The 24,161-nt window shown below is 51.7% G+C and overlaps 1 protein-coding gene across 9 annotated transcripts; it reads left to right on the top strand.

The window, feature by feature from the left end:
- On the top strand, positions 1-23,202 carry SLC38A7 (solute carrier family 38 member 7). Of its 9 annotated transcripts, XM_054452923.2 has the most exons (13): positions 120-280; positions 899-1,027; positions 4,729-5,113; positions 6,066-6,264; positions 6,486-6,627; positions 7,543-7,641; positions 8,611-8,668; positions 8,903-9,017; positions 12,662-12,809; positions 13,655-13,854; positions 14,738-14,792; positions 20,575-20,730; positions 20,827-20,966. In XM_054452923.2, exons 3-12 carry the CDS (start codon positions 4,844-4,846, stop codon positions 20,705-20,707), a joined length of 1,419 nt encoding a protein of 472 aa, XP_054308898.1. In that variant the 5' UTR covers positions 120-280; positions 899-1,027; positions 4,729-4,843; the 3' UTR covers positions 20,708-20,730; positions 20,827-20,966. The 9 variants fall into 9 exon arrangements, with proteins under 9 accessions (XP_054308899.1, XP_054308900.1, XP_054308898.1 ...); XM_054452924.2 differs by lacking the exon at positions 20,575-20,730 and having other exon boundaries at positions 1-280; positions 20,827-23,202; XM_054452925.2 differs by lacking the exons at positions 899-1,027; positions 20,575-20,730 and having other exon boundaries at positions 47-280; positions 20,827-23,202.
- Positions 23,203-24,161: the final 959 nt, after the last annotated feature.

Genomic DNA, 24,161 nt, shown 5'->3' with positions numbered 1-24,161 from the left:
AAAGACGCCAGACCTCCTAATGCTCTTCCTTGGAGGAAGGAGCAGTGTTTGATTTGGTCAAGAGGCCAAGACTAAAAGTAAGAGGATAAACACGAGCTGGCTGGACGCGAGGCTGACTCAGAGCAGTGCTGTCGGGCTGAGGATTCAGGAAGCTGGTGTTGTCCAAGCTTCACATTTGCGGAAACTACGACTCCCAGCGTGTCCCGCGGCCGCCCGAGCGGGCGTCATGTGATCCATGCTCACGTGTCTCCGCAGCCGGCTCGGGAAAGACTGCCCCAAGGTAGGTGGCCGGAGACAGGCTCTGGGGGGTGGAAGTGTTAGATCCCCGAGGTCTGTGGAGCGCCTCGGTCCCCGCCGCCGCGGAAGAGCTCAGGCCCTTTTCCTGCAGGGGTCCAGATCTCGGCGTCCTCGCCCCACGCCCGCCCCTCTGTTGCGCCGGCTCTGCCGCGCCTTTGCCCAGCCGGCGGGTATCCACCCAGTCCTAGGCTGGGATCGAGTCCCGGAGCTCCTCCCCAGTTTACCCCACAGTAGCCCACCCTTCTCGCTCCAGGCCTGGGAATCGCCCCGCCCCGGCCTCCTGGCCCGGGTGCGCCCTGGCTCACCTCACAAAGCAGCCCACCCTTTCTATCTCAGGACTCCAACCCCAGGCTGGACTGGGAGCACACTCCAGTTGGGATCTGAGGGGCCTACATCGCTGGCCTGAGCATGTGGGCATCAGGCTTCTATTCTGGCTCTGCCAGCTACCCACTGTGACCTTAGTGTAACCTCTCCCTCCTGGGCCTGTTTTCCTGTCTGTCCTGGAGCTCCATTCCATGAGTAAGCGTGAGAGCCGCTCAGTTTCCTCCAGCTCTGCTGAAGCCAGCACAGAAGTAGCCCAAACTCTTCCCTCTGCTGACAGCAAATTTTAGGCAAAGTCTTGAGAAAGAAGAAATTGGGGCCAGAAAGGGAAGTGAGGAGAATCAGATCCCAGACCTTTGGGGAGAAGGAGCAACCGCCTCTGGCACAGCCCATCAGGGAGAAAGAGCAGGTAAGGTGCAACAATGGGCTGAGTAATTTGCCAGTGAGCAGTGGGGGTGCCAAGAGATCTTAACCAAGGCAGAGAATCTGCAAGAGGTGGGACCCCTAGCTTCTGAGTTCCATGAGGACCCCAGCATGTACTCTCATGTGGGTGGCAGGAGAGGCTGGCAGATGGTGCAGGACTCGGGCAGGGGTGCCCAAGGGAAACATTTTGGTTGGAGAGTCAGGAAGCCACATCAAGCCTTGTGACCTTGGACAAGTCACTCTGCAGACCTCTGTCTCTGTGACATGAGCAGCGGGGAGGAGGTGGTCACAGCTCTGGCAGTGGTCACTTTGCAGGGTTCTTTCTCTAGCTACACTGGAAGCCTGGGAGTCCCAAGACTGCCTTCACTGCTTGCTGCTTTGATTTTGCTGAGTTGCTGGTTGGGTGACAAGATGTATAAGAGGATGTGTAAGCCCTGTGACATCTGACAGATCTTGCTGGGTTTCGAGCCAGCAGAGGAATGTTTCCTCTGGTGCCATGTCCCTTGGTTCCATGCTTGATGACAGATGGCTGAGAGCATATGAACTTTCACCCTTTCCCTCTCATGAATGGATGGTCCCCAGCTTTGTTTGTCCATCATCAAGAGGAGCGATGGGAAGTAGCCCAAGGGGTCTTGTTAGTCATTTTAAACCCCCAGTGGGCTGAAGGCATCAGAGAGGGTGGCCCATTAATGGTTAGGGCAGTCGTTATGGCTGAATCTGCTCAGTTCCCTTTTTTTCCCTCTGGGCTATAAAGACTAAACCAGGCCTGGGGCTGTGGCTCATGCCTGTAATCCCAGCACTTTGGGAGGCCTAGGCAGCAGGATTGCTTGAGCCCAGGAGTTCAAGACCAGCCTGGGCAACATAGTGAGACCTCCTCATCTCTACAAAAAATTTAAACACGACAGGCATGGGGGGGCTTGTCACCTGGGAGAAGAGTTGAGAATTGGCCTGAATTTTGAAAGGCCAATTTTGCTCCCCACAGGAACAAAAAAATTTAAAAAGTTGGCCAAGCGTGGTGGCTCATGCCTGTAATCCTAGCACTTTGGGAGGCCAAGGCAGGGGGATCACAAGGTCAGGAGTTCAAGACCAGCCTGGCCAACACGGCAAAACCCCATCTCTACTAAAAATACAGAAATTAGCCAAGCATGGTGGCGAGCACCTGTAATCCCAGCTACTCAGGAGGCTGAGGCAGGAAAATCTCTGAACCCAGGAGGCAGAGGTTGCAGTGAGCTGAGATCATGCCATTGCACTCCAGCCTGGGTGACAAGAGCAAGACTCCGTCTCAAGAAAAAAAAAATTAAAAAGTTAGCTGGCTGTGGTGGCACACGCTTGTAGTCCCAGGTACTCGGGAAGTTGAGGTAGGAGGATTGCTTGAGCCCAGTAGATTGAGGCTGCAGTGAGCTCTGATTGCGCCACTGCATTCCAGCCTGGGCAACAGAGTAAGACCCTGTCTCTAAATAAATAAAGACTAAACCAGGGAGGGAGTAGAAATTAAAATGGAGTTTTGTGTGAGTACCCTGAAATCGGGACTCAGGAATGAGGAGACTCTAGGAGAAGGAGTCTTTGGCAGATTTCGCCAGCCTGGGTGGTAACCAGCTAATAGCAGCCTCTGGGGAAGACTGCCCTGGCTCCTCCCTGCCCCCTTAGTTCCTGCCCTTGAAATCCGGCCTTCTTCCTGCTCTTTCTCCCATTACCTATCCCAGGGCCTCTGTGCCCATTGTTACCTGGCCAATAGCACCAGGCTCTGGTTTGGGTTTTGTTTGTTTGTTTGTTTTGAGACAGAGTCTGTCGCCCAGACTGGAGTGCAGTGGCGTGATCTGGGCTCACTGCAACCTCTGTCTCCCAATTTCAGGCGATTCTCCTGCCTCAGCCTCCTGCACAGCTGGGATTACAGGGGTGTGCCACCACACCTGGCTAATTTTTGTATTTTTAGTAGAGATGGGGTTTCATCATGTTGGCCAGGCTGGTCTCAAACTCCTGACCTCAGGTGATCTGCCCACCTCGACCTCCCAAAGTGCTGGGATTACAGACGTGAGCCACCACACCTGGCCCAGGCTCTGGTTTTGATCAGTGTTCTACTCTCTGCTTGCTTAGGGCTGGAGAGTCTCAGGCATGGTGGTGGTGGGCAACATGGGAAGGGGCATCTGCAGAAATAACAGCAGCAGTGACCATTTATTGAGTCTTAAACCCTTACTGATATTAACACAACCCACAGGAACATAATGATGTAAAGACCTAGAGGGGCGAAGTGACTTGCCCAGGGTCACACAGATAGGCAGCGGAGGAGTCAGCATTCTGATGGCAGAACCTACTCGGAGACCCAGATCACAGCCCTATCCAGGGCTGCTCTTGATCTGGGGGTGGACTTGATGCTTTAGGACCATCATTTCTGTGCGGGTCTCAGGCTATGAGCTGAACCTTGAGAACACTGAAGGTCCTTTTTCAGGGCTGGGCTCCTCAGAGCCTCTCGAGATTCTTGGAAGAAAAAAAACTGCATCTCAACTATGTTTACCCAGAGAGCAAAGAGAATCAGTCAGGTGATAAGCCTGTTATCTGAGTTCTGCCATACCCAAGGTACCATCTTGGACCCAGGAGTGGGGCAGATACAAACAGATGGATGCCCTATAGTCAGACAGGCCTGGGTTTGAATCCCAGCTCCACCACTGACCGCCATATGACTGAGGGGAGAGTGGTTATCCCCTCTGGGATTCACCTTCCTCTTTGGTAAAATGGTGACTGTCATGTCTACCTTTTAGGGCTGCATTGAGGATTGAATGAGAAAGCATTCCATAGCTGCAGCAATAGTGGTTTATAGTAACAAACAGCACTGCATGTTTGGCACTGATCATTGTAATCTAGCCCAGGAAAGCAAGCCTAGTGGCCAGTGAGATGCTAACACATGAGAGAGTACTGAGAAGAAACCAGCTTGAGTGGTTCTGGGCCCCTACATGGCTCCAAGAAGAGCTCAGTGAGTGACCCAGGAAATGGGGAAGAAATAGGACCTAAAAGGGTGGCGGCAAAGGAGTTGGGAGCATTCCAAGCATGGGATGAATTATTGTTTTCCTGAAGATGCAAACATGACAGGCATGGGGGCTTGTCACATGAGATAAGAGTCGAGAATTGGCCTGAATTTCGAAGGGCCTCAAAAGCCACAGAATTCAGACTCTGGGCCACCGGGAGGCGTGCTGGACTGTAATATGTTGAATCTCAGTTCTTGGTGAGGGGTCTTTTGGGGACCCTGTGGGGTGGAAACAGGCTGGGAAGCCAGACAGATCTGGATCCAAATCCTGCTATGCAACTTGCTAATATATGACCCTGGGTCAGTGATGGGATCTCTCCGAACCTTTTGACCACAAGGCTGTCCTAAGGATTGAATGAGATAAAGTGTATCCATGACACACCTGTCCAACGCGGGGCCTCTTTCTAGTGCTGATGTATTAGTACCTATTTTATGTTGACATCTAACTGGTCCAGTGAGTCTGTATGCGTGAAGGAAGCAAGCATGATTTGCACCTGATCTGTTTCTGTGTCTTTCTCCCCATACTCTGGCACCCAGTGCACTGTCTGCACAGAGGCATACCTGGGTTTGGACCCTACCCATGTGATCTTGGGAAAGTTATTTCACCTTTTTGTTCCTCAGTTCCCCCATCTTAGGATAACAGTAGTGCCTGCCTTTGTCCCATCTAGGTTGAGAAGAGTCCTAGGCTAACAGCCCCAAACAGGTGGGTGTTGCTCAGCTGCCTGGGGCATGTGGTTGTAAGGCAGAACCCACAGACCTTGCAGGAAGAAAGCTCTTGGGGCCATGGCCCAGGTCAGCATCAACAATGACTACAGCGAGTGGGGCTTGAGCACGGATGCCGGGGAGCGGGCCCGGCTGCTGCAGAGTCCCTGTGTGGACACAGCCCCCAAGAGTGAGTGGGAAGCCTCTCCTGGGGGTCCGGACAGAGGCACCACTTCCACACTTGGGGCCATCTTCATCGTTGTCAACGCGTGCCTGGGCGCAGGGTTACTCAACTTCCCAGCAGCCTTCAGCACTGCGGGGGGCGTGGCAGCAGGCATCGCACTGCAGATGGTGAGTGCACTGGCCGGGAGGGCAGAGGTGCAGTTCAGCTGGGCACTTTGCCTCAAAAGGGAGGCTTTGGGTCAGGGATGGCCAGTAAGTGATACACGCACTGCTCTCCCCTCCCTCACACATGACAGACATGACTAATCTATTCTAGTATTCTTTCCTCTGACCCAAATGAGACTTCAGAAGCCTTCCAACAATCAGAGAAATTTGAACATCAATTACATCTCTAATTTTTTAGGCGTAACACTGATTTTGTGGTATGTTTAAAAAGAGGGCCCTTATCTTTTAGAACTACATACTGAAATATTTATTGATGAAATGATATGATAGCTTATATTGGCTTCACAATAAATGCAGAGTGGGAGGGAAGGGGAATGATGAAACAAGTTGGCCATGCATTGATCATTTTTGAAGCTGAGTGATGGATACATGACAGTTCTTTTTACTATTCTCTTTACTTTTTTTTTGAGATGGAGTCTTGCTTTGTCACCCAGGCTGGAGTGCAGTGGCCTGATCTCGGCTTACTTCAGTCTCCGCCTCCCAGTTTCAAGTGATTCTCCTGCCTCAGCCTCCCAAGTCGCTGGCATTACAGGCACCCACCACCATGCCCAGCTAATTTTTGTATTTTTAGTAGAGACGGGGTTTTACCACGTTGGCCAGGCTGGTCTCAAACTCCTGACTTCAAGTGATCCTCCTGCCTCAGCCTCCCAAAGTGCTGGGATTACAGGCATGAGCCATCGCATCCAGCCTATTCTCTTTACTTTTGTATGTTTGCAATTTTTCACAAAACTTTTTGTTTTTAAAGAAAATCTCAACTCAGCATCCTCTAGCAGTCTCTTAAAATTGCCTTTGCCAAGCTTGCTTTGGGCACTGGCCCAGTAAATGCTAGGCGAGCCCAGGGTGCCCTCTGCTGCCAGGCCTTTCCCACAAGCTCTTGTTCTGCCTCTGCCTACAGGGTATGCTGGTTTTCATCATCAGTGGCCTTGTCATCCTGGCCTACTGCTCCCAGGCCAGCAATGAGAGGACCTACCAGGAGGTGGTATGGGCTGTGTGTGGCAAGCTGACAGGTGTGCTGTGTGAGGTGGCCATCGCTGTCTACACCTTTGGCACCTGCATTGCCTTCCTAATCATCATTGGTGACCAGCAGGACAAGAGTGAGCTTCTCCCTCAGTCCCTACCCCATCTCTTCTTATCAGCCCCAGAGATCCTGGGGTGGAGGGAAAAGGCACTGAACACCTCTCCAGGACTTACCTGGGCCCAGCATTCATCTGGGAATCCTCCCTCCAGGCAGAGGGAGGTCCTGGGGCCCAGCAGAGCAGGAGGGCCACACCCCGTGGTGGCCTGGCTTGACATTCCCTCCTTCCTCCCTGTGCAGTTATAGCTGTGATGGCGAAAGAGCCGGAGGGGGCCAGCGGCCCTTGGTACACAGACCGCAAGTTCACCATCAGCCTCACTGCCTTCCTCTTCATCCTGCCCCTCTCCATCCCCAGGGAGATTGGTTTCCAGAAATATGCCAGGTTTGGAGGCCCCAGCCTGGGTCAGACAGAAGCTATGATCCTGGGCAGCTGTAGACCCAAGGGCTCCTGGGGAACCCTGCTCCTCCATGCCACCTCACCTTGGGGAGCAAGAGTAGGCAAGGCAGGGCAGACCGGGGCTTGCAGGGTTTCAGATAAGACCATCCTTTTCTGTCTCTATCATAGAAAAAGGATGCATCCGTGAGAGATTCAATTCTAAATGTCCTTTTGCATCCATGAGTAGTTCAGTTCTAAGTGTCCTTGTCAAAGAAGGAACAGGTAGTATCTGGGCAGTGAAGGCGGCTGCCTGGCTTTCCCTGGGAGGAAGGGATTTGGGTCTTTGAGCCTGTCAGCCTGGCTGCATCTTACCTGCAGCTTGGCATGAAGGAAGGAGACTGGTTTCCTGTCTCAGTGTCTGAAAGGTTGTGGGTTTCTAGGCTTCCCTGTCTGTAAGTGCAGGGGCCGTGCTCCGCTGTCTCCAAGGCTCCCATAAATGTTGACACAAAAGTGTCTGTACTCTCAATCCTCTTACCTCTGGCATCTCTTAGTTCTCAAAGGCCAGGGTCAGAGGATGGTCTGCCCACAGCCCCTGCCCGGGCTGGGCTGCTCTGATTCAAGTCCCAGGTGTGCTTTGGAGCTCTGCTGTCTGCATCATCTCTGAGCCATGGAGCTGAACCAGCACTTCCCAATGGCCAGAGATGCTGATCGGGTCCCCTGTTGGCTCTCCAGCTCCCTCCTAGCTGTGGCAGGTTTCTCTGAAACTACTTCTCAGGCATTTCCTGAGTCTTTGCTTGGCATAGTCCCCAGTTCATTCAGTGGACACTTGTGGTCACTAGAGCTGAAGGTGGATGTCCCTAGGGGTGGAATCAGATAAGAGGCAGCTGGGGATGAGGACACTTAGTCTCTCCTTCCCGGCAGCTTCCTGAGCGTCGTGGGTACCTGGTACGTCACAGCCATCGTTATCATCAAGTACATCTGGCCAGATAAAGAGATGACCCCAGGGAACATACTGACCAGGTGAGGGTGAGGGCCCTAGGAGACATGGGGAAGAAGCCACCACTTGGGCCCCAGCAGGTGCTGGGTCAGGAACCAGAAGGCCACACAGGTGCTCTTCTCAAGGCTCATGAGCTCATCAGGGCTGACTTGGTCATTGTAGGAAGGAGGAAAGAGCCCCTGATCTGATGTTACTGGAGGGAAGAGCAAGAATCAGAGATAGGAGGCACTTTGCCACCCACATCCAACAGATGAGCCAGTGTGAGGCTAGGCCTTGGGTCATGGAGGAACCTGAGGGTGGAATCCCAGGGTGGAATTGCCCATGTTTCCAGTATGTGCTTATCTGTAATTTCTGTATCTTTGAGGGTGAATTTATTATTTAAAAAAAAAAATGGGGGCAGGTGCAGTGGCTCATGCCTGTAATCCCAGCACTTTGGGAGGCTGAGGTGGGCAGATCACAAGGTCAGGAGATCGAGACCATCCTGGCTAACACGGTGAAACCCCATCTCTACTAAAAAAATACAAAAAAATGAGCCGGGCGTGGTGGCGGGCACCTGTAGTCACAGCTACTCGGGAGGCTGAGGCAGGAGAATGGCACGAACCCGGGAGGCAGAAGTTGCAGCGAGCCGAGATCGCGCCACTGCACTCCAGCCTGGGCGACAGAGCGAGACTCCGTCTCAAAAAAACAAAACAAAACAAAAATAATTTCCTTTTTTTGAAAAGAACAAACCAGTAAAGCAAAAGCCCCAGTCCGGAAGCCAGGAATTCTGGATTTTGGCCCCAGGGGGGCTTTTCTGAGCCTCCAGGCCCCCTCCCGGGGGTGCCTCGGACATAGGGATGCCTCTTCTCCGTGTTACCAGACTTCTGTGGGTTGAACCTATAGAATGCCAGTTGCTGGAGACTGTGGTGGGCTGAATGAAGAGTGAGGGTGTGGGGTGGGTTAGTGGCTTTCAGGGGTTCCCAGGTGGCAGCACCTTGTGTGTTTGTTCACAGGCCGGCTTCCTGGATGGCTGTGTTCAATGCTATGCCCACCATCTGCTTCGGATTTCAGGTGCCAGTGCCAGTTGCAAGGTCCCTGCTGTCCCCTTAGATCACCCCTCCCCGGGATGGAACCCAAGAAGGAGGAGGAACCCAGGCAGAATGGAGGAAATCCTGGGGGGAAGGATGGAGCAGGGGCCTCAGGACTTGCCCCTTGTCCCTGGGGTCTTTGTTCCCAAGGTACCTTCCTCTGGAAACTGGGGGTGAGGTCATTTCCCCACCATGACTGTGCCCTTCACCTGGACAGTGCCACGTCAGCAGTGTGCCCGTCTTCAACAGCATGCAGCAGCCTGAAGTGAAGACCTGGGGTGGAGTGGTGACAGCTGCCATGGTCATAGCCCTCGCTGTCTACATGGGGACAGGTGAGTGCTCCCCCCTCAAGACCTGAGACTAGAGTGCTCTCACTTCCACAGGAGTCCCCAGGTCCTGGGGCCCAGCTTTCCTGGGGACAGCCCTGCATTCCCAGCATGACTTGTACAGGCATTGGCTTGAACTTGGCCTGCCTGGGGCCTCCTCCTGTCAAGATGAGAGTGGCGTATTCATCCATTCATTCACCAGTTCTAAGTTGGTGCCTAGGAAGTACCAGGAACTGTTCTCAGCATGGGGGATGCCATGGAGAGAGATAGAGCTGGTCTTACCCTCATGGAGTTGACATTCTTGTTGGAGAGACAGTCATGCAGGAGTAACTAGGGAATCAGTAAGGAATTCCAGATGGTGGCGAGCATACTGATGACAGTGAAATAGGGAAGGTGTGTTTTGTTTTGTTCTATTTTATTTAGTTTTGAGAAAGGGTCTCAGAAACTGTCGCCCAGACTGGAATGCAGTGGCATGATGATAGCTTACTGCAACCTCAACCTGCCGAGTTCAAGTGATCCTCCTGCCTCAGCTTCCAGAGTAGCCGGGACTACAGCCATGTGCCACTGTGCCCAGCTAATTTTTTTTTTTTTTTTTCTAGCAGAGACAAGGTCTCACTATGTTGCCCAGGCTGGTCTTGAATTCCTGGGCTCAAGCAGTTCTCCTGCCTTGGCCTCCCAAAGTGCTGAGGTTACAGGCATGAGCCACCAACCCAGCCTAAAATGGGGAAGGTATGAATGGGACTGGATAGGTGGCTTTGGGAGTGGTTCACAGAAGGTTCTTCTCAGAGGAGGCCCAAATGATGAGAAAGAGCCAGAAGAGGAGGAGCTGGGGAAGAACGGTTCTAGACAGAAGAACCACAAAACACCAAAACACTGAGCCAGGAAGAAAGTCTGTGTGGCTGGAGTGGTGTGTGATGGGGGCAGGTGACAGGCAGTGAGGCCAGACAGGCACTGGCAGCCAGATCCTGTTGGGCCTTGAGGGCTGCTGGGAGTCAGAGAGGAAGCGTTTTAAGCAGGGGGGTGGTTCGGGGAAAGATGGCTCTGGCTGCAGTGTGGAGAGTGGTTGGGATGAGGGAGCAAGTGTAGGAGACCCCGGAAGAAGGATCCCCTGAGTTCTTTCCACGGATGGACCATAGGAGCTGCCTAGGCCAGTACTGTTCTAGCCTCTGAATACACAGCCAGGAACAAGAGAGGCAAACAGCCAAATCCCTATTCTCCTGGGGCTCATGTTCTGGCTGGGGAGACAGAAAATAAGCCTGTAAAAAATTATTGTTATTATTATTGTTATTATTTTTATTTTTATTATTGTTTACTTAAAGACCAATGTGATAGTACAGTTAAAAAAAAATTAGAAAGCGATGAGGCCGGTCACAGTGGCTCACACCTATAATCTCAGCTATGGGAGGCCAAGGTGAGAGGTTCTCTTGAGCCCAGGAGTTCAAGACAGGCTGGGCAACATGGTGAAACTCCATCTCTACAAAAAATTAAAAAATTAGCCAGGTTGTGGTAACATGCACCTGTGGACCCAGCTACTTGGGAGGCTGAGGTGGGAGGATCGCTTGAGCCTATGAGATCAAGGCTGTAGAGACCCATGATCATGCCATTACACTCCAAACTGGGCAACAGAGTGAGACCCTGTCTCTAAAAAAGAGAGAAATGAGTGTTAGGGGACAGGCACAGTGGATCATGCCTGTAATCTCAACACTTTGAAAAGCTGAGATGGGAGAACCGCTTGAGGCCAGGAGTTCAAGACCAGCCTCGGCAACATGGTGAGACTCATCTCTACAAAAATTAAAGAATTAGCCAGGCATCGGCCAGGCATGGTGGCTCACGCCTGTAATCCCAGGGTGAATCACTTGAGGCCACGAGTTCGAGACCAGCCTGGCCAACATGGCAAAACCCTGTCTCTACCAAAATTACAAAAATTAGCCAGGCATGGTGGCAGGCACCTGTAATCCCAGCTACTCGGGAGGCTAGGGCACGAGAATCACTTGAACCTGGGAGGCCGAGGTTGCAATGAGCCAAGATCACGCCACTGTACTCCAGCCTGGGGGAGAGAGTGAGACTCTGTCTTCAAAAAAAAAAAATTAGCCAGGCATGGTGGCATGTGCCTGTAGTTCCACCGACTTGGGAGGCCAAGTCAGGAGGAACTTGAGTCTAAGAATTCAAGACTACAGTGGAACTATGATTGTACCACTTCACTCCAGCCTGAGTGACAGAGCAAGATCCTGTCTTTAAAAAAAAAAAAAAACGGCCAGGCACCGTGGCTCACGCCTGTGATCCCAGCACTTTGGGAGGCCCAGGCAGGCAGATCACATGAGGTCAGGAGTTCGAGACCAACCCAACCAACATGGTGAAACCCCATCTTACTAAAAATACAAAAATTAGGGCTGGGCGTGGTGTCTCACACCTGTAATCCCAGCACTTCCCGAGGCGGGCGGATCACGAAGTCAGAAGTTCGAGACCAGCCTGGCCAACATAGTGAAACCTCGTTTCTACTAAAAATACAAAAATTAGTCAGGCGTGGTGGCGGGCGCCTGTAATCCCAGCTACTTGGGAGGCTGTGACAGGAGAAACACTTGAAACCAGAAAGCAGAGGTTGCGGTAAGCTGAAATCGCACCACTGCATTCCAGCCTGGGTGAAAGAGCAAAACTCCGTCTCAAAAAAAAAAAAAAAATTAGCCAGGCATGGCGGCAGGTGACTGTAATACCAGCTGCTTAGGAGGCTGAGGCATGAGAACCCAGGAGACCAAGATCATGCCACTGTACTCCAGCCTGGGCACGACAGAGCACGACTCCATCTCAAAAAAAAAAAAAAAATTAGCCGAGCACGGTGTAATCCCAGCTACTCAGGAGGCTGAGGCAGGAGAATCACTTGAACCTGGGAAGTGGAGGCTGCACTGAGCCGAGATCGTGCCACTGCGTGCCAGCCTGGGCAACAAGAGCGAAATTCCATCTCAAAAAAATAAAGAAGAAGGCTGGGTGTGGTGGCTCACACTCTGGGAGGGTGAGGTAGGAGGATTGCTTGAGCCCAGGAGTTCAAGACCAGACTGGGAAACATAGCAAGACCCCATCTCAACAAAAAAATTAGCTGGGTGTGGTGGCATCTGCCTGTAGTCCTAGCTACTTGGGAGGCTCAGGTGGGAGAATCGCTTGAGCCGAGGAGGTCAAGGCTGCAGTGAGCCATGATCACACTACTGCACTCTAGTCTGGGTAACAGAGCAAGACTCTGTCTCAAAAAAGAAAAGAAAAATAGGACAGGGTGATGTGAGAGAGTGCCTGGGGTGGGGGTCATTGTAGATGGACTGGCAGGAAGCATTCTCTGAGGAAGGACATCTAAACTGAGACCCGAATGATAGGGAGATGGCATCTGAAGGTCTGCCAGACAGAACAGTCTGGCACTGAGGTGGGAATGTGCTGGGTAAGTTCAGGCTCAGAAAGCTGGGGGCTGGAGGGCTTCCAGCGATGGGGGATATGAGAAGTCAGGGAGGAAGGCATCTGATCGGAGCCCCATCTCCCACTCTGAGCCTTCGTCTAAGTGTCCAGAGCTGCTGCAGCAGCCTCCAGGCTGATGTTGCTCCTAGGAGGAGTGGACAGTCCACCCCACTACCCTCCCAGGGTTGCCCTGACCCAGTTGTCCCTGCCTACAGGCATCTGTGGCTTCCTGACCTTTGGAGCTGCTGTGGATCCTGATGTGCTCCTGTCCTATCCCTCGGAGGACATGGCTGTGGCCGTTGCCCGAGCCTTCATCATCCTGAGCGTGCTCACCTCCTACCCTATCCTGCACTTCTGTGGGCGGTGAGCCCCCTTCCACTCCCCAGGGCCCCTCCGAGCCGCTGTGAGCCCTTCCAACATGGTCCTTTGGCCTTGTGTGGACCCTATCCCGTAGAAGGAGAAACTGAAGACTGCAGAAAAGAGTCGGTGCCTAGGATGGGTCCCTACATATCCCAGGCCAGGTCTCAGAAGCACCCTTTGTCCTGGGGTCACCAGAACATTCCGTGAGTCCTGTAAGAATCTCTATCCATGGCATGGCACGGTGGCTCATGTCTCTAAACCCAGCACTTTGGGAGGCTGAGGCAGAAGGATCGCTTGAGCCTAGGAGTTCAAGACCACCTGGGCAACCTAGTGAGACCCCGTCTCTACACAAAATAAAATAAATAGCCAGGTGTGGTGGCATGCACCTGTGGTCCCAGCTACTCAGCCACTTGGGAGGCTGAGGCAAAAGGATGGCTGGAGCCCAGGAGTTCAAGGCTGCAGTGAGCCAAGATTGCACCACGGCACTCCAGCCTGGGTGAGAGAACCAGACCCTGTCTCAAAAAAAAAAAACAAGAATCTATCCAGATCCTTTCCTGAGCTTTCACATGGACACCCTCCCCTTTGGATGCCCCAGACAGCTCCTTTTAAGGAAAAAACAATATCAGTTTCCATGTGATGTAAAGCAAAGTGCTAAGCTCTCCACCTTCACCGTCTCTGGTCCCTGTGGTAAACAGAGTGCTGGTGGCCCATTTTACAGAAGAGGAAACTGAGGCTTAGGAATGGGGCTTTCCCCACAGTCTACCCAGTTAGGGGTCTGGCTCCTGTGAGCTAGAGGTGGGGGGCTGCTAGTGGCAGGGGCACCTCTAAGCCCTTCTCCTTGTGGGCAGGGCGGTGGTGGAAGGCCTGTGGCTGCGCTACCAGGGGGTGTCAGTGGAGGAGGACGTGGGGCGGGAGCGGCGGCGGCGAGTGCTGCAGACGCTGGTCTGGTTCCTGCTCACCCTGCTGCTGGCGCTCTTCATCCCTGACATCGGCAAGGTGATCTCAGTCATTGGAGGCCTGGCCGCCTGCTTCATCTTCATCTTCCCAGGTGCGGACCCCTGGTGCCCCATCTCACAGCCCCACAGCACAGACTCCCAGGGCCTGCCTAGCCTCAGCTCCCTACTTGCTCAAAACATGCAGGAGAGAGTAACCGCCAGCACTAATTGATCACCTGCCTCGCCTCTGTACTAGCCCCTATCCAAGCATTATCTCCTGGAAAGAAGGTATAGTTGTGATCTCCAGTTTACTGATGGCACGTGGGGCTCAGAAAGGGTCACAGACTTGCCTAGAGCTTAACAAACTCAACTAGTAACAAACCTTTTCCATCCCACGCTGTCTGGGTCCAGAGTCTATTCTCTTAACCATTCATTCAGGTGTCTGCTGCTCCCTGACTATGAGGGATCTATCTGGCTGGTTCAGCCCATTACAGTCCAGAGGGCAGTGGGGTCTGGGGTGGCACCCTGACACAGACATCAGGGAACCTGGGTTCCAGACACAGATCTACCGCCAGATCCCTGGAGAACTGCCCTGTCTGCCCAGCCATGAGTTCCACCCTTATCCAGCTTGTCTCTATCCAGGAAGCCACCTTCAAAGCCTCAGCTACTTTGCTTGGAGCGGGGGAGCCAGATCTGCTCGGAAGTGTACTAGGAAGACCCCTGGGGTTGGGCCACCACTGAGTCACCATTGAGTGCCATCCCTTTAGCTATGAGTCTAGCATGCTGCCCAAGGGGTCTTGTCAGATGCCAGCCTGTCATGGGAGAGCAGATGCCGGACGACCCCAGCAAGATATGGCGTGGGGGCAGAGATGGAATTTCTAGAAGAGTAAACATGGGCCTTTCTCCATCCAGCACTGCTTCTTGGGAAAGGGGGTGGCTAGGAGGGAGGGAGCCCTCTCCCCTCACAAATGCTCGGGGCCATTTCTTCTCTTTCAGGGCTGTGCCTCATTCAAGCCAAACTCTCTGAGATGGAAGAGGTCAAACCAGCCAGGTAAAGCAGGGCCCAGCCCTTGATCCTCTCAGGGAGGCACTGAATTGGAGCATGGCTTCGTGGGGGCCTTAAAACAGATAGGAGTCAGAGGCTTGTGTACTTAGAAATCATGGGTTTTTGTTTTGTTTTGTTTTGTTTTTGAGACGGAGTCTCGCTGTGTCGCCCAGCCTGGAGTGCAGTGGCACGATCTCAGCTCACTGCAAGCTCCGCCTCCTGGGTTCACGCCATTCTCCTGCCTCAGCCTCCCGAGTAGCTAGGACTACAGATGCCTGCCACCACACCCAGCTAATTTTTGTATTTTTAGTAGAGACGAGGTTTCACCATGTTGGCCAGGCTGGTCTCGAACCCCTGACCATAGGTGATCCTCCTTCCTCGGCCTCCCAAAATGCTGGCATTACAGGCGTGAGCTACCACACCCAGCCAGGTTTTTTTTTTAATACTTTTAAAAATTGGGTAGTGTTCTAGTTGTTAACAATGTAAACATTAATAAAGGGCTTAATAGAAAAAGATGGAAGTCCCTCTTCCCCCACAACCTGCTCACCCCCACATCCCTTCTGAGATAGCTCCATGTTACCAGTATGGTCTGTGTCCTCAACCACTTCTGTACATGTGTGCGTGTCTGTACACGTAGCTATGCAGATGTATACACAGATGCAGGGCTCTTGTTTTGTTTTATGAAAAATGGTTTCAGCCAGGTGCAGTGGCTCACACCTGTAATCCCAACACTCTGGGAGGCCCAGGCAGGTGGATCACCTGAGGTCAGGAGTTTGAGACCAGGATGGCCAATGTGGTAAAACCCTGTCTCTACTAAAAATACAAAAAATTACCTGGGCGTGGTGGTGGCCACCTGTAATCCCAGCTACTTGGGAGGCGGAGGCAGGAGAATCGCTTGAACCTGGGAGGCAGAGGTTGCAGTGAGCCAAGATCGCACCATTGTACTCTAGCCTGGCGACGGAGCGAAACTCTATCTCAAAAAAAAAAAAAAAAAAAAATGGTTTCAGGTTCAGGTTTAGCTTTCCTGGTCTAGTCCCTTTGTTCCAGTTTCTAGTCAGGTCTCCACCCCTTACAGTCCCATATCACGTTCAAACAGCTTTTCTTAAAGCTCTTACCCCACCTTTCTCAGCCTACACCCCCACTGCCTCAGACCCAGACCCTGCCTCCTCAGCTCCTATAATTTGTCCCACACCCTCTGTAATGATCCCCTGCTCTTCAGCAGGACCTGGCTCCTGGGCTCCTGTCAGCCCTTTCTGGCTATCAGCTTTTTCCAGCCTCCTCTTCCATATCCCTCCACTGACCAATGTCAGTCCACACCAATCTGCATTTTCTGGACTTAAAATTAGTATTGTATAGACAGCAGTTAATTCTCTTGCCTTCCCAATGCTTTCTTTTTTTCCCTCTTGTCTAGGTGGTGAGCTCAGGGAGCCCCCGAACCCCCAATCTAGTAGTGAAACAGTAGTTACCAATTGAAGTAACTGACATGCATTTTTTTTTTTTTTTTTTTGAGACAGAGTTCGGAGTTTTGCTCTTTTTGCCCAGGCTGGAGTGCAATGGTGTGATCTTGGCTCACCAACCTCCTCCTCCTAGGTTCAAGTGATTTTCCTGCCTCCTGAGTAGCTGTGATTACAGGCACACACCACCACGCCTGGCTAATTTTGTATTTTTACTTTTATTTTTATTTTTATTTTTGAGGCAGAGTCTTGCTCTGTTGCCCAGGCTGGAATGCAGTGGCATGATCTTGGCTCACTGTAACCTCCGCCTCCCAGGTTCAAGTGATTCTCCTTCCTCAGCCTCCTGAGTACCTGGAACTACAGGCATGTGCCACCACGCCCAGCTAATTTTTTTTGTATTTTTAGTAGACACGGGGTTTCACCATATTGGTCAGCTAGTCTTGAACTCCTGACCTCATGATCCGCCTGCCTTAGCCTCCCAAGGTGCTGGGATTTCAGATGTGAGCCACCGTGCCCGGCTTAATTTTGTATTTTTAGTAGAGATGGAGTTTCACCATGTTGGCCAGGCTGGTCTTGAACTCCTGACCTCAGGTGATCTGCCTGCCTCAGCCTCCCAAAGTGCTGGGATTACAGGCGTGAGCCACCACGCCTGGCCACTGACATTTCTTTTTACCGTCAAAAATATTTAAAGGCCTTAGGAGGAGTATTGCCCCCCAAAATCATTTGAAGACAGATCTCAGGTCCCATTTGTTTATTTTGTTGAGGTAGTTTTTTTAAAATCTCTGGACAGCTCGAAGGCCAGGAAAAAAAAAAAAAAAAGATTTGTTTTGATCTTCAAAGGCCATATGCAAAAACGAGGACTGAGTTTCCCCCAACACTTTTTCTTTACAAGATGGGGTCTCACTATGTTGCCCAGGCTGGCCTTGCATTCCTGAACTCAAGTGATCCTCCTGCCTCAGCCTCCCAAAGTTCTGGGATTACAAGCCTGAGCCACAGCATCTGGTCTGCCACTTGCTTTTTTTTCACTTAACTGCATCAGCATAAGAAGATCTGCTGCTTTTGTAAAATTTTTATTTATTTATTTTTTTAAGAAAGATTGAATGACGGAGTCTTGGAAGATAAAAATATTAAAAATTTAAAAAAAAAAATTTGTCCAGGCCCTGTGGCTCACACCTGTAATCCCAGCACACTGGGAGGCTGAGGCGGGTGGATCACTTGAGGTCAGGAGTTCAAAACCAGCCTGACCAACATGGTGAAACCACGTCCCTACTAAAATTACAAAATTAGCCATGCGTGGTGGTACATGCCTGCAATCCCTGCTACTTGGGAGGTTGAGGCAGGAGAATCACTTGAACCCAGGAGGCAGAGGTTGCAGTGAGCTGAGATCATGCCATTGCACTCCAGCCTGGGCAACAAGAGTGAAACTCCGTCTCAAAAAAAAAATTTTTTTTTAGAGACAAGGTCTTGCTCTGTCATCCAGGCTAGAGTGCAGTGGTGCAGTCATAGCTCACTGCAGCCTCAACCCTGGGCTCAAGTGATCCTCCCACCTCAGCCTCCCAAGTAGCTGTGACTACAGGCATGCACCACTATACCCAGCTACTTATTTTATTTTTTGTAGAAGCAGCGTTCTTTTTTGTTTCGTTTTGTTTTTGAGATGGAGTCTTGCTTTGTTGTTCAGGCTGGCGTGCTGGAGTGCAGTGGCGCGATCTCGGCTCACTGCAACCTCCGCCTCCCGGGCTCAAGCAATTCTCCTGCCTCAGCCTCCTGGGTAGCTGGGATTACAGGCGCCCACTACCACGCCCGGCTAATTTTTTGTATTTTTAGTAGATACGGGGTTTCACCATGTTGGCCAGGCTAGTCTCAAACTTCTGACCTCAAGTGATCCACCCGCCTTGGCCTCCCAAAATGCTGAGATTATAGGCGTGAGCAACCGAGCCCGGCCAAGACAGTGTTTTACTTTGTTGCCCAGGCCCGTCTTGAACTCCTTGGCCTCATGCGATCTCCTGCATCAGCCTCCCAAAGTGCTGAAATTACAGGTGTGAGCCACCACACCTGGCCATGCTTTTTCATTTTTTAAATGGCTGCAGAATATTATCTTGTATGAAACTGTCCTGAATGTGATATTCTTATACTTCTTGGCACACATGCTCAAGGATTTGGGTAGGATCAGTTCTTAGATGGAAACTGTGAAGTCACAAGCCATGTTCATTTTACTTTGGCACACGGGTTCATATTATCCTCCAAAAAGGCAGTGCTAGTTAGAGTCCCAGCAGCAGTGAATGGGAGTCCCCTTTTCCTCACACCCCTGCCTGTGCTGGATATTACAGCCTTTCTAAGTTTTGCTAGACAGATGGACGAAAAACATATTGTTTTCATGTGCACATTTCCCTGAATAGTAGAAAGCTTGAGAACAGGTGCATGCTTTAAAAAACTTGTTACATAAAAGGGCCAGACGTGGTTGCTCACGCCTGTAATCTCAGCGGGCAGGTCACATGAGGTCAGGAGTTCGAGACCAGCCTGGCCAACATGGAGAACCCGCGTCTCTACTAAAAATACAAAAATTAGCCAGGCATGGTGGCACATGCCTGTAATCCCAGCCACTCGGGAGGCTGAGGCAGGAGAATCGCTTGAACTCAGGAGGTGGACGTTGCAGTGAGCCAAGATTGCACCACTGCACTCCAGCCTGGGTGACACAGCGAGACTCTATCTCAACAACAACAACAAAAACTTATTACATAACAATACTTGTTCATTATAAAAAACGTTAAAAATACGAACATGTCGGCTGGACACAGTGGCTCACGCCTGTAATCCCAGCACTTTGGGAGGCCAAGATGAGCAGATCACCTGAGGTCAGGAGTTCGAGACCAGCCTGACCAACATGGTGAAACCCCGTCTCTACTAAAAATACAAAATTAGCCGGGCATGGTGGCACCTGCCTGTAATCCCAGCTACTTGGGAGACTGAGGCAGGAGAATTGCTTGAACCCAGGAGGTGGAAGTTGCAGTGAGCCGTGATCACACCATTACACTCCAGCCTGGGCAACAAGAGGGAAACTCTATCTCAAAAAAAAAAAAAAACCATACAAACATGTCTAAAGAAGAAAAAAAATCGGCCAGGCACAGTGGCTCACGCCTGTAATCCCAGCACTTTAGGAGGCCAAGACAGGCAGATCACCTGAGGTCAGGAGTTCGAGACCAGCCTGGCCAACATGGCAAAACCCCATCTCTACTAAAAATACAAAAATTACCTGGTTGTGGTGGCGCATGCCTGTAGTCCTAGCTCGGGAAGCTGAGGCAGGAGAATTGCTTGAACCCCGGAGGCAGAGGTTGCAGTAAGTGGAGATCGCACCACTGCACTCCAGCCTGGGTGACAGAGCAAAACTCCGTCTCAAAAAAAGAAAAACAAGAAGAATTTTAAAAATCACCCTTTATTTCTTTTTTTTTCTTTTTTTTTTTTTTTTTTTTGAGATGGAGTTTCACTCGTTGCCCAGGCTGGAGTGCAATGGTGCGATCTCTGCTCACTGCAACAACCTCCACCTCCTGGGTTCAAGCGATTCTCCTGCCTCAGCCTCCTAAGTAGCTGGGATTACAGGCACCCACCACCACACCCAGCTAATTTTTTGGGTTTGTTGTTGTTGTTTTGAGATGGAATCTCGCTCTGTCACCCAGTCTGGAGTGCAGTGGCGTGATCTTGGCTCACTGCAACCTCCCAGGATCAAACGATTCTTGTGCCTCAACCTCCAGGGTACCTGGGATTACAGGTGCGCGCCACCAAGCCCGGCTAATTTTTGTATTTTTGGTAGAGACGGGGTTTCACCATGTTGGCTAGGCTGGTCTCAAACTCCTGACCTCAGGTGATCCGCCCACCTTGGCCTCCCAAAGTCCTGGGATTACAGGCGTGAGCCACCATACCCAGCCATTTTTTGAATTTTTTTTAGTAGAGACGGGGTTTCACCACGATGGCCAGGCTGGTCTCAAACTCCTGGCCTCAGGTGATCCACCTGCCTCGGCCTCCCAAAGTGCTGGGATTACAGACATGAGCCACTGCACCCAGCCTAATTTTTCTGTTTTTAGTAGAGATGGGGTTTCGCCATCTTGCCCAGGCTGATCTCGAACTCCTGACCTCATGTGATCCGCCCGCCTTGGCCTCCCAAAGTGCTGGGATTACAGGCGTGAGCCACCACACCCAGCCGGAAATCACCCTTTATTTCAATTCCATTTTATCCCTGTTGCTGTTAATTGGTACATACATTTGCAGATGTCTGCTTTTTGTTTCCTTTAAATAGACCACATTCCATGTGACGTGCTTTTTTCTGAACATCTTTCCATCAGGATGCCTACATTCGAATCCTGGCATGATGTGACCAATCAGTTACTCCCATTAGATCTTGGTCTTCTTACCTATGGAGTAGGGACGATACACCTGGCCCCACATTACCTTCGTATTGAAGTCTTTGGGAAGTAGGAAGTGCTCTACCAACAGGAGAAGTGCGATAATTACAGTAATTAACAGTTATATATATTGAAGTCTGCAGTCATGGGATGGGATGACTGATCAGACCTCTCTCACCCTCTGTTCTACAGCTGGTGGGTGCTGGTCAGCTACGGAGTCCTCTTGGTCACCCTGGGAGCCTTCATCTTTGGCCAGACCACAGCCAACGCCATCTTTGTGGATCTCTTGGCATAACCACTGCCTCCCAGGGAACACAAGGCCTTTGCCATTGGTCGCAGGAACCCATCTCTTAGAGCTATGGGGCCATTCTTAGTCCACAATCATTCCAACTGGTGGGATGACATCTGGACATCCTCTTCCAGGGACTGGGGCAAACTCAGGCCCCACACCTCTGGACAGCTCAAACCCAGTCCCCTTCCTGCTCCCTAGTCCTGGCAGTGCCGTGGATGGCGGCAGGAAGTCTCACGTCATAGAGGAACCTTCCTCCTCTCCCAGTTCTCAACTTCTCCATGCCTGGAATCCATGGGTGAAGAGAGTCGGTAGATCTCATAAGAAAGAATCCAGTCTGACTTCCCTCTGGAGAATGACTATGGACAGAAGGCCACCATCCTCCACAGAGCACCCTGTCCTGAGTAGGGGCTGTGCTTATTACCCCAGGCCAGTGGTAGCTTCCTCAGGAGCCTGGCCACTTCCAAAGGTAGCACTGAAGTCATGCAAATGCATAGTCAGGTAGATTCAGACCTTGTCCACACCTTCCTGGGCAACCCCCACCATGAACCTGTCAGCCTCTTTCCCATAGCTAATGGACATTTCCCAGGCCTTGAGGGGCCCCACCCTGTCTCTTTCATCTAACCTGATGGTCCAGGCTGGGCATCCCTCTCCTCCATCCCCAGACATCACCAGGTCTAATGTTTACAAACGGTGCCAGCCCGGCTCTGAAGCCAAGGGCCGTCCCGTGCCACGGTGCTGTGAGTATTCCTCCGTTAGCTTTCCCCATAAGTTTGGGGGTATCTGCTTTTCTGTCTGAGATGGGCCCCTCTTTTCAGAGGCCGCAGGGTGGGTGATGGAGAAGGCTGAGAACCTTTCAGACCCTCTGTGTGGGCTGGACTGGTCAGAATCAGGGTGTACCTCCCCGATACCTTCTTTTTCAGTGATGTTTTCTCTTCTCCCTGCCTTTCCTCTGCCTCCTTCCCCGCCAGCCCTAGCGTGACTACCCAGAGACAAAAAAAAAAAAAAAAAAAAAAAAAGGCAGGGCTGGGCGCAGTGGCTCACGCCTGTAATCCCAGCACTTTGGGAGGCCAAGGCGGGCAGATGACTTGAGGTCAGGAGTTCAAGACCAGCCTGGCCAACACGGCGAAACCCCATCTCTACTAAAAGTACAAAAAATTAGCTGGGCATGGTGGCGGGCATCTGTAATCCCAGCTACTTGGGAGGCTGAGGCAGCAGAACCGCTTAAACCCAGGAGGCAGAGATTGCAGTGAGCTGAGATCGTGCCATTGCACTCCAGCTTGGGCAACAAGAGTGAAACTTCATCTCAAAAAAACAAAAACAAACAAAAAGGCAGCTGGGTTGTCACTGATGGGCAGCATTTGAGCCTGCCACACGGGCCTGGAAGTTCCCCTTCCAGTCTGGATTTTGTCTGCTCCTTCCTTCCCCCTCACCCTGTCACCTCTTCACCTCCCATCCCATTTCACTATGTAGCTCAGTCTCTCCCACGCACATAATTGAGGGCAGTGGGGGCTCTCTTACCAGCCTCCTCAGCAACACACATCCATCAGGCCTGGCCTCAGTGGCCAGCCACATTGATGTCACACTGGAATTGTTACCCCAGACAAGGTGAAGAGATAGGCTATCTCCCCACCTCCCACCCTACTCCCCACTATATTCCTGTTTTGACCACCTCAGCCCCTCAGCTGCCCCCTCTCACTTTGGCCAATCCCAGGCACCAATCAGACTTCCTCCTCCACCTGGAGCCCCTAGCATTTCCTTGTCCCCTCTTCCCCAAAACCTCTGTACAGGGTATGAGAGGGACCCCCTGCCCAGCCTCCCACCACTCAGGGCAGTCCGATCTAAGAAGCAGAAGCTGGTTGGAGGCTGGCTGGGCTTCTGTCCAGTCCCCAGATGGATAAACTGCCTTTTCTCACATCCCCTCTTGGTGCCTGATCTTTGCCCCCGGGGCCAGACCCACTGTGCTGTTTTCTATCAGTCTCTGGCACAGCACCAAGCTCTGCCAGCACCAGTCCCTGACAGGGCTAGGAAGACAGCCTGGTCAGCAGGGCTGCAGTCCCCCAGTGTCTTGTTTCGGGGGTTGAGGGATGTAAGTGGAGTCATTGCACAGAGACAGACCAGTCAGGAGAAGGAGCTGGAATCTGGCCTCTTGTCCTAACCTCAGGAGCCCCCTCCCATCCTCTCCCCACCCTCCCTGTCAGGGTACTTCACTGTTTCTTTTCTACTTGTGTATACTCGGGAAGGGGAAGATGGTTAATAAAAGGGATTTGTGCTGCTGAGCTGTGTCCCCTGTGTCTGGTCCTGGGGACAGAGTCCAGGCCACTGCCAGGAGGAAAAAGGGCCGGGGGTACGAGGTGTAGATGGCACGTCACCGTCTCTGACCCCTATCTCCGGAATGGCACCGCCATGCTCTCTCTGCCAAGCAGGGACCTGCAAGTGGCTCTTGCCACCCCTGCTTTCTTCCACGTTCTACCTGTCCTTCTCCAATGACTTAGGAATGTATCACAGTCTCCAATCCTGCGACCTCTGCCTTCACTCAAGCCCTCACTGTGTCTTTCCTGTTCCTTTGTGGTCTCAGACTGTCCCCCGACTTCAGATCTTGGCAAGAGCTTCAAACTCCTGAGTATCCACCCCCATCTTTTCAGAGGCGAGTGTTGAGCAGGTCCCAGCTGTCTTGGTTATGGAGCCACCAGTCACCACGCTCAGTGCTGGCAAGAAAACCAGCAAAGGCCGGGTGTGGTGGCTCACGTCTGTAATCCCAGCACTTTGGGAGAACAGGGTGGGCAGATAACCTAAGGCCAGAAGTTCGAGACCAGTCTGGCCAACATGCTGAAACCCTGTCTCTACTAAAAATACAAAAATTAGCTGGGTATGGCGGTGCATGCCTGTAATCCCAGCTACTTGGGAGACTAAGACAGGATAATTGCTTGAACCCGGGAGGCGGAGGTTACAGTGAGCTGAGATCATGCCATTGCACTCCAGCCTGGGCAACAAGAGTGAAACTCTGTCTCAAAAAAAAAAAAAAAAAAAAAAAGAACCAGCAAAGCAGACTCCAGCACTGCTCTCAGCCTAGTTGTGGGAAGACTGATGCTAAGCAAGCAGTGACACAAATATACACTTCCAAATTGTGATAAGTGCCAAGGAAGGAAAATACAGTGTGTTAGTCTGGGATCTGGAAAGTTGTCTGGGGAGTCGAGGAAGACTTCCTGGAGGAAGTGATGTTTGAGCTGGCCTGTGA

This window comes from Pongo pygmaeus, chromosome 18 (assembly GCF_028885625.2).
Source record: "Pongo pygmaeus isolate AG05252 chromosome 18, NHGRI_mPonPyg2-v2.0_pri, whole genome shotgun sequence".
Lineage (NCBI taxonomy): Eukaryota > Metazoa > Chordata > Mammalia > Primates > Hominidae > Pongo > Pongo pygmaeus.
This window is presented reverse-complemented; position numbering and strand designations above follow the sequence as displayed.